General features: G+C 47.9%; 1 protein-coding gene and 1 long non-coding RNA gene across 3 annotated transcripts in view; one reads left to right on the top strand and one right to left on the bottom strand.

Moving 5' to 3' along the window:
• Positions 1-4,599, top strand: part of NR3C1 (nuclear receptor subfamily 3 group C member 1) — a 61,259-nt gene extending 56,660 nt beyond the window's left edge. For both annotated transcript variants that reach the window (XM_048319638.1, XM_048319639.1), the window contains exon 9: positions 342-4,599. In XM_048319638.1, coding sequence (XP_048175595.1) covers positions 342-494 — 153 coding nt within the window. In that variant the 3' untranslated portion in view covers positions 495-4,599. The remainder of the gene's footprint in view (positions 1-341) is intronic.
• Positions 4,342-7,942, bottom strand: LOC125333614. The gene is made up of 2 exons (XR_007206919.1): positions 7,518-7,942; positions 4,342-6,316 (listed from the first exon to the last, which is right to left on the bottom strand). It is a non-coding gene; the product is annotated as an uncharacterized LOC125333614 (long non-coding RNA).
• Between the last annotated feature and the right edge of the window lie 1,822 nt (positions 7,943-9,764).

Consider the following 9,764-nt stretch of genomic DNA (forward strand, 5'->3'; position numbering starts at 1 on the left):
GTTTAAGACAAGGGTAACTTTGAGACCTCAGAATTACTGGGTTTTTTCTTGTTACTGTACCAAGCACCTGGAAGGATCTCATTTAGCTTATCCATGTGTGTGTTATTTATCTGCTGGAGTGGGAATTGGTACCAAATCTCCTCAGTGTTTGTAAAGCCTTGCACAATCTTTGTTTGGTTTATACCAGAGTGCCATGGACAATAATTATTAATGAACTAAATGAGGATTCCTGTGCACGTCTTGCCTGAGCCCCATCCTGTGGGCAGGAGTTGGGGAGGAGGAAGGTGAATGTTCTCTGAACGTCTTCGTGTGCAAGTAATTCTTTGTCTTGTCACTCGTAGGTGGTTGAAAATCTTCTGAGCTTTTGCTTCCAGACATTTTTGGATAAATCCATGAGTATTGAGTTCCCAGAAATGCTGGCAGAAATCATCAGCAATCAGATACCAAAATATTCCAATGGAAATATCAAGAAGCTCTTGTTTCATCAGAAGTGACTGCCTTAACACAAAGGGTTGCCTTAAGAAACCATCACACGATAGCTTTGTTTTGTAAAGAGAAAACCTACAGACCTTGTTCCTTTTGTCCTCGCAGGTGTTTCTTTTGTAATTATGCACTACATGTGGTTTACAGAGGGCCAAGAGTTAGGCTGGAGAAGCAGTGGAGATTTCTCACGTTTGGGAAAGAACTGGGGAGAAAGGAAAGGAAAAGAAATCGGTTTTGGCAGAAATTTTCTCTCTCCCCTCGTGCACCATCCCTGGATGTATCGAACCACCAGTGACAAGCTCTGAGGCTGTTACGAACATTCTGCTAATTAATTAATTAATTGCTGCAGTTGGCCGGAGACAATTTTTTAGGCTTTTTTTTTTTTTTAATTTAGTAAAGTGTTTTGGATTTTTTTTTTTTTAAAGTTAAGGTAGTATTTTGGTTTATGCATGTAACCTGAAGAAAGTTTACAAGTGTATATCAGAAAAGGGAAGTTGTGCCTTTTATAGCTATTACTGTCTGGTTTTAGCAATTTCCTTTAACTTTATATACCGTGAACTCGGCTTGTTCATTTTTTCTTACATAATTTTTTTGTAATACTTCAAGATGCCTATTGTACAGCTGGTTTTTTAAGGTGGGGCAGCTCGTAGCTTTCCTAAACAACCTCTAGACAGTAAATACTCGAGTAGATTCACGTGAAACTGGGTTGGGCTTTTCTAACCTAACGCTTTCAACTGGCAAAGCAGCCATGAAAATTGGGCTTTTTCTAAGGGCCAGGGTGGGTGGGAGAGCACTCTCAAATCTCATTTCAGTAGACCCAGATGAAACAAATCCTTTTGGTACATTGCAAAAGTGTTGGATATGCAGATTCATAGAAAATTAACCCAGTCCTAACTGGATGTAAATGAGCAGGTTATTTTATATATTGAAAAAAAACAAAGAAGCCTGATTTTTGCATATGATGCAACAGCCATAACGCAAAGAGTCACGGGCTGCATTGATGCCAAGAAGATCAGTCCTGACTGCCCATCAGGAAATTTTCAGGAAAATATGCATAGCTTCAGAAAAGTTTACTTCTGTGTGGAGATACTCAGTTTTCTATACACTTAAAGCTGTCATCACACAAGTATTTCTGGAGACCCCACGGACAGGGGAGGACGTGTGAGCGCACCCAGCAGGTGGGTTTGTTCTCCTGTAGGATTCTGGAATCCTCCTCTCTGGGGACTTGTTCACGCAGCTGGGACTGGATCTCCCAGCTCCAAACTCGCCTGGTTAGAGACCCAATTCCACATCTCCACCCTTCACTGACTGCTCCATCCTCTTTCCTGGAGAGCAGGAGAGCTCCGCTACTGAGTTCGTGGTCTTAGAGTTGTCTGTCAAACTTTCTGTCTTTGTAAGGCTGCAGCCCTTCACATTGAATTCCTGGCGTGCCATAAATTCCCATAGGCCTTGTGGATTTCTCCTTGTTGCCATTGATGAGGATATTTTCGACATTTAGAAGCTGTAGTAGCCTTTTCTACGTGCACCTTAACAATTTTCTGTATTTCAAAACTGAAATATTTACTAAGCCACTCTAAAATTTGATTTTTACTCAAAGTGGCCAGATTGTTTGTGTAATAGAAATGAGAAAGATCATCTGAGAAAATACAAAACCTAATATATTTTTATATTTAGTTATAGTTTCAAATATGTATAATCAGTATATTTGCTGATCCAAGAAAAGAAGGGAAGGGCTACTGCAGCTTTAAAAGCAATTTATTAAATGATTGTAAAATAGCTTGTATAGTGTATAATAAGGATGATTTTTAGATGACAGATTGCTTTATCATGATACATGTAATTATATTTTTTGTAGGGGTCACAAATATGCTGAGTGGAACCGTTCCATGTGGTTTGGCCGGAGGCAGCACCGGGGCTGTCGGTGTTGGTATCCAAAGAAGTGCTCTGTTCAGAGGGGAAAACCTGTGCTCCAAGGGTGCTTGTAGGGTTTGCTGGGCTTGTGTTTATCGAATCACTGTGTACAAATTCCCGTTGGCTTTGGGTGGGATACTCCTATCTGTATGGTCGGGAGCCACTCCCGAGGCACGGCTGAGCCAGACCCCACTGCAAAAACTGTCACGGCTCTGACCCAGGGGCTCAGACACAGCCTCACTCCCCCAGCAAAAACAGCTTTGAAATTGGGCAATAATCCACATCCAGGTGCCAGCAATATGTAAATACAGAGTGTGGGGTGTTCACAGCACATTTCTACAGTGAGCAGACCTTGGTTTCCAGCTGAAATAGGAAACTCAATTCTCATCCTTTCTTAAAGCTCTTTTTGAATGTTATAGCTATTAAAAAAGATCCTATATTCAGTACTTTGGAGTAAAATAGCATCTTTAATAAAAGAAAATAATCACTCTCTTCTTTGATCTGTAAGGAATTACATTTTGTAATGGGTAAAGGTCAGGATTTTAATTACAACTTGCAGCCCAAGTCATTGGGAATCCTCCCACGCCCGTTTGCGATACAGATAGGAGTGTGTACTGGTGGGGTTTGGGGTCAGGGGAAACCTGCTCTTACTTTGGAGAATGTTTTATAAACTTGCATCCCCAGAGCCCTTGGTCGGAGCCTGGGGACAGCGTGTGTGGGTCGGGGTGCCGGGATCCCAAATTGTCACTTTTGCCAGCAAAAGCAACTGCAGTGAACTCCAACAGCTGATGGAGTCAGGGGTTGGAACTGGATGAGCTTTAAGATCCCTTCCAACCCAAATTCTGGGGTTGTGTGATCCCCTCGTGAGAGAACCGGTCACATAGGAGGAGAGGCTCTCTGCCCCTTGTGTCTGTTTGCCTGTATATTCATTTTTAGTCTCTGGATTTAAGGAAAAACAAAGGAAACTGTGATGTTAGAGGAAAAATCGTCCTGTACGTGCTGTTCAGTTTAAACTTCACCAGTGAGACTCCGTAGTGCTGTAGCCAGCAGTGAGAAGTCCGTGTCCTGTTATCCGTAGTCCGTGTAGCAGTGGGGAGTCCCTGCACTCTGGATAAAGCAGGGAGAATTCCGGCCTTGGCCCTTCAGTGCCTTATCACAAAGTGCACGGATCCGCCCGGGACGGCGGGGGCAGCTCAGGACTCGCAATGGCCTTAGGGGGACACCGGGACAGGGGGCGCGGGGGCACGAGGGGAGGGCAGGGGAGGGGGGCTGGGGACTGGTGCCAATCGATGCCGAAAAATGACCTCGCCGTTTCCATAGGAAAAGGTAGGAAAGGAGGAAGTGCCTGGATGAACGTGGGCTGTGGGAAACACCCCGCAGCCGAACTTTAGAGAGGGAGGACTTCAGGGACATGACTTAGAGTGAGATTTTATAAAGATTGTATTATTATATCCCTGGAAGAGTTCAAGGCCAGGTTGGATGGGGCTTGGAGCAGCGTGGGATAGTGGAAGGTGTCCCTGCCCGTAGCAGGGGGGAACAGATGAGCTTTAGGGTCCCTTCCAACCCAGTCCAGTCTGGGATTCCATGGTCACAGACCAGTCACGCTCTACCCTTATCCCAGTCTGCAGCCAGGGCTTGCTGAGCCATCGACGTCTCATAGGAACCAAATTTCCCGTGACGGTCGAGGGCCTCTCCATGCGGAGGCCTCGTGTCTGAGGGAAGGCTGTGAGTGTGTGGGAACACCCCACCTCCAACCCCCTGCCCAACAGCAGAGGCAGCGATGGGTCATTATTCTATTTTGTATATTAAACAAAAAGATATATACTGGGGACAAATCCTATATCATAACAGTGTATGGCATTATTAAAAAATCATTATTTTTATCACAGCAATTTTAAACAGCATTAAAAAAAAAAAAAAAAGAAGAAATTAAACCAGTGACTCCTGTTTAAAAATAAAAGTTGTAGTTTTTTATTCATGCTGAATAATTCTGTAGTAACAAGTCTGTAGTTTTCACCTCAGTGAAATGTTGGACTGTAAAAGCTTGTGTGGAATTGTTGAACATTTATTTTTTCATTTAAATTTGCTGTTCTGGTAATACAAAGCCACACATCTGTACAGAAGTTGCAGTAAATGTGAGCCATTTACAGCAATGCCGAATAATGGACAGAAACCATATAATAAAATTCTGCTTTTTTCATTAAATGGCTCCAAAATGCTTTTGTGGAGTTTTTACTGTGGTCCTGGAGAGGGTTGGGTCCGACATGGTAGGGGAAGGACTGGATGAGTTTAAGGGTCGCTGGGTCCCTTCCAACCCAAATCCCTCTTTGATTCCATGATCTTGAATGTGTTTTGTCACTGCAGTGGTTCCCAAGTGTCTGATACTCACCCAAATGTGATAAAAGCTCCCTCCCAAGGTGGTGCCAGCTGCCAAACATGAGTGATAGAGGGAAGTGTACTGAAAAACCTTGGGGCTCCCCAGGTGGGGGCTGGGACAGGAGTCCCAGGCAGGGGACCGGTGGTGGGAACCCAGCCCAGCCCTGTGCAGAGACAGAATTTAACCCAGGAAAAAGGGTCAAGGACTTGGTAAATCAGCAGTGCTGAAGGAGCCTCTCTCTGGCTGTGAAGATGCTGCACTTGGGTTCAGAAAGTCTCAGCTCTGGAACAGAAGATGCTGCCATGAAGCTCCTTCCCTGCCATGTGGCCGTTGGAGTTTTCGACGTTTCCAACCCCTCAGTCCCTGAACAGCACAGCTCAGCCTTCCCCCCGAGCCACAGAGCGAGTCGTGCTGTAATAAAATCTCATTTAACTGCAGCAGAAAAGGCCGAGTTCCCAGCAGGGAATGATTTCTTTGAATTGTTTGCAATTAAAACAAAGCTTACATAAATTTCCCTTCGGTAATTCCCAGGCTGGATGACTGCAGATGGGGGTCAGGGGCAAGACAAGAACGGGATTTACGATAACCGCGTTTATCTGTGCAACAATTATGGAAAGATGCTTTAAGGAGAGCCATCAGACACTGAGATAAATAACTGCTCAGTGGCTCATGGGCTCTGGCCCCATGGTAAGTGCAGCAAGTCCTCAGTGTGGTCACATTCCACCCGAAATCCCCCTTGTCCTATCCCATTTACAGAAGCATTGATAGCAGAAGCATCTGCGGCCCACAAGGCGATTCCTTGCAGGATTTCTGCCACTTCCCTCTGCACCCTCCTGTGCTCCACAGCCCTGGGCATGGGCTGGGACACGGGCTGTAGCTCTCCCTCACCTGCCACCTTGTTTTGCTGCTATTTGCTTTCTTGGGCTCTACCCTCAGCTTCCAAGAAATTTGGAGGAAGCCCAGCATGTGATTGCAATTCGTGGTTTCTGCTGTGTTCACATTATCCCAGTAAAATGATGGCCTTTCAGACTGGTTTGGAAAAGAGGCCATTTTTACAGTTTTGACATTTAAGATTTGAGCTTTTGAGTTCGTGTTTGCCCCTGGGATGGTCCCCAGTGGGCTGGTTTGTCCCTGGCTGCATCCCCTCTGCAGCATGAGCTCATGTCGAGCTCTGGGCACACGGCGCTGTGCTGTGTCAGACACAAATTCTGGGGTTTTACAGACTAAAAGACTCTTTGGCTGTACATTACTGGTTATCCCAAAGGGGCTCCCAGATTTTCTCAGTGCTCTTGCCAGGCTCCTGCCAGGGACCAGCAAGTTTGGTGCATTTCCTTACCAGGGTTACTGATAATTTTAATTATTGGTAAACCTGAAGATACATTATGTAAATATTTTATATATAGAACATGAACATTTCAAAATAAAAAAGTGTAAATATTGAACTTATCACAGTCTGGCTGGAGGAGCAGCACGGAGAGGAACCATCAGAAAGGAGTTCATTGATGTCCAGTGCCTGAGCCCATGGATCAGCTGATAAAATCCAACCTAGAGTAGGGGTGGTGGCAGTAAATACCCTTATCCAATCCATCACAGGCCTGGCACAGCTCCAGAGCATAATTAAGAATATTCTCTGAGGTCACAACAGGGAACCTTAGGTTAAAAAAAATAACAAGTAAGTGGAATCGTTCTAATTATGGGATCTCTTGATATGAGATCAAACCACATAAAAAGGTTGGGGCAAAACTGCCGAGGCAGCACCAAATGTGGGCACTAATTGTGCTGCTAATGAAGGAGGACGGGGTGACACTTCCTGCTGAGAAAAGTGACCTGGTGTGCCCAGGGCCGGGCAGGGGGCACAGGGGTTGTGTCCCCAGGGAGCAGAGCATGGAGGGGAAATCACCTCCAGGGTCTGGACATGGGGAGCTGCATCCCTGAGGAGCTGAGAGGGGAAATGGGGGGACAGGCAGTGACCCAGGTCCCTCCGGGCTCCTGCCTTGGCCCCAGCACTCCCCTATCTGGGCTCCTGCAAGAACAAATCCAAAATTAAAACCCAGCGGTTTTAATTCCTCATTTCTCTCCTACCCTTTCTTTTTTTACCCTTTTTGGCTGGCAGGCAGAATTTCTCCAGCTGGGCTGCAGCCGAGCTGCACGTGTTCCTACCCCAAACAAACACAGGACCGGCCTGCAAGCCTCGAACAGAGCAATTACTAAAAATAATTTTTAAAAATCCACTCAGCCCAACCCAACCCTTGGCAAGTCAAAGGGAACCCGAGGGATGTGGCTCTCACACCCTCCCGTCCCGCAGCCCCTGCCCGGGGCAAGGACAGCTCGGGGGTCCCCCCTGGGGTCCCAGGGGGCTCCTGCTGCCCCTCGGCCACCGCTCGCTGCCCCGGGCTGCTGGATTTGCTGAGCATAATGGGGCTGAAAGAGCTCAAAGCTGTCGGGCTAAATATATCCCCGTTGCTGGGGAAATAAATAATAAACAGCAGCGCGATGGGGACGGCGGGGAGTCATTGGTTCTGCTCGGGGCCGGAGCTGCAGCGCTCCCGGTACCACCCAGGGCAACAAAAACTGAACCAAAACCCAACAGCGGGGACTGAACAAAAACCCAGCCAAACCCAAACTTAGCGAAAAATAAGCAGCAGTAAAACAGAGGCAGAAGCAGCACGTGCAGCTCCCAGACTCGGCAATATTTATGATAGGTAATGGCTGCAGCAAAATTAATGAGCTTTGAAAAGGAACAAACCGTCTCCAGGATCCCTGGGAGTGGGAGAGGGAGGGCAGCTCCATCCCTGTCCTCGGCGTGGGCCCATCCATGGCTCCCCACGGAGGTGGCGGTGGCACCGAGGTGGCACCGTGCTGTCCCCGTGCTGTCCCCGTGCTGTCCCCGTGCTCTCACCGAGGTGTCACCGTGCTGCCAGGCCCGGCTGCAGCTGGCTGAGGTAACTGGCTCAGAACGAGAGCTGGTTTTCCCAAGCTGGCAGCCTTGGGAAAAGCCCCTTGCTGGCTGCCAGGACAGCGGGGACACGGTGCCATCAGCTGGAAATGAGCACTGAACTTTGTGTGATAGTGGAGAGGGGCTTTGGACAAGGGCAAGGACAGGACACAGGGAATGGCTTCCCACTGACCGAGGGCAGGGTTAGATATTGGGAAGGAATTCTTGGCTATGGAGGTGGTAGAGGCCCTGGCACAGGGTGCCCAGAGCAGCTGGGGCTGCCCCTGGATCCCTGGCAGTGTCCGAGGCCAGGCTGGATGGAGCTTGGAGCAGCCTGGGACAGTGGAAGGTGTCCCTGCCCATGCCTGGGGTGGGATGAGATGAGCTTTAAGCCCTTTCCAGCCCCCTGTGCCAGGGAAATGCTCACCCCGGTGGTACCTTCACTGCCAGCCACACTCCAGCCTTTCTGGGGCTCATCCCTGGAGCCTCTCCCATCACCCATCTCTCCTGCTCTGCTCCTCACTCCCAGGTGGCTGTGAATTAAAGCTCTGAGCAATCTGCAGGTATTTAATGAGCTGATTGTCCGGGGTAACAGCTCAGTCCTGGGGCAGGGCAGGCCTGGGGGAGCAGCCAATGGAAGCGACAGGGGTTGTGGGGGGCTCCCAAAGAGATGGGGACACAGCAGGGACACAGAAATCTCCCTGGGGAGATGGGTTTGCTCAAACTCCCCCACACTCCAGCTCCAGACCCCGCTCTGCCATCCCCGCCTAATCCGAGCCAGGCTGGTCTCCGGGGCACCCGGCTGCTGCAGACTTTTTCCCCTTCCTGCCTGCGTCAGTGAGTTTAGAGCCCAGGTGTGATTTTCTAGACCCTTTTGTCTGAGGTTTAGAAGCAGAACAAGGTTCATTAGCAGAAGGGAGGATTTACAATAAGTAATAAGTAGGTGCTACCTCGTGAGCCGTCAGCGTCGTGCTAAATTACCAGCTGAGCCCATCTGCAAACAATCAGCTCCTCACCCAGAGAATAGAGCTTAAAACGGCTATTTCTTTAAAAACCTTTGCTTTTAATCTTTATTTCCCAAAAGCTAAAAATCTGAATTAGCCCAAATGTACAAACTATAATTGCTTTGAGGTTTCTGGTTCGTTAGAATAATTAAGCCACCATGCACTTGCTAACACATCCCTGCATCCTCGGGCTCTGTGCAGGTGACTTCTGCCCTGGGCTACCCCTGACCCATCCCTGTGCTCAGCTGGTGTCCATGAACCAGGGCTGTGCCTCTTCTCCAAGCAGCTGGTGACAGGACAGGAAGAAATGGCCTCAAGCATCCAAGCCAACCCCAATCCAACTGCAAACCAAATCCAACCCAATCCAACCCAACTAATCCAACCACAACCCAGCCCAATCCCAAATCCAGCCACAACCCAACACCAAACCCAGCCCAACCCAACACCAAACCCAGCCCAACCCAACTAATCCAACCGCCACCAAACCCAACCCAGACTCACGGCGCACTTGTGGAGCATCAGCCATCGATGTGAAACAGCAGCGCTGCCCGAGGAGGCTCCTCTGATGTCGGTTCCAACAGACAGCACTGCACCATCTCTTTTTTTTGGTTTAATGCCCACAGTGACCAGCCAGGGCCTGTGGGAGAGGCTCTGCCCATAAGCAGCGTCACCACCCAGCTTTCCTTTCATTTTGATGATGATTTAATATTAAGCATCAAATGCTGTGTCAAGCTGGTTTAAAAAAGTATTTCCTATCTTTAATTTCCCTTGGAATAAACCAATGTTTTACTACAGTATTAAAGCTGGCCCAAAATGGGAACATTTAGTAAGCGTTCCAGACAAGTTTTTCTTTTTGGAAAGTTTTAATTAAAAAAAAATATTCCACTGGCTCTCCTGTAAGAGCAATAACTCCTGCCTCAGTTTGATTTCCTTTCCTCCAGGAGACATCTCGTAAATACATCTGCGTGGGACTTTTGTTCCCAGAAACTCTCTAGGTAGCACATCCAAAAGCTCCTAAGTGCCTCTGAAAAGGAATTTACTCCAGTCTCAGAGT

The sequence above is a fragment of the Corvus hawaiiensis genome, chromosome 15 (genome assembly GCF_020740725.1).
Source record: "Corvus hawaiiensis isolate bCorHaw1 chromosome 15, bCorHaw1.pri.cur, whole genome shotgun sequence".
Lineage (NCBI taxonomy): Eukaryota > Metazoa > Chordata > Aves > Passeriformes > Corvidae > Corvus > Corvus hawaiiensis.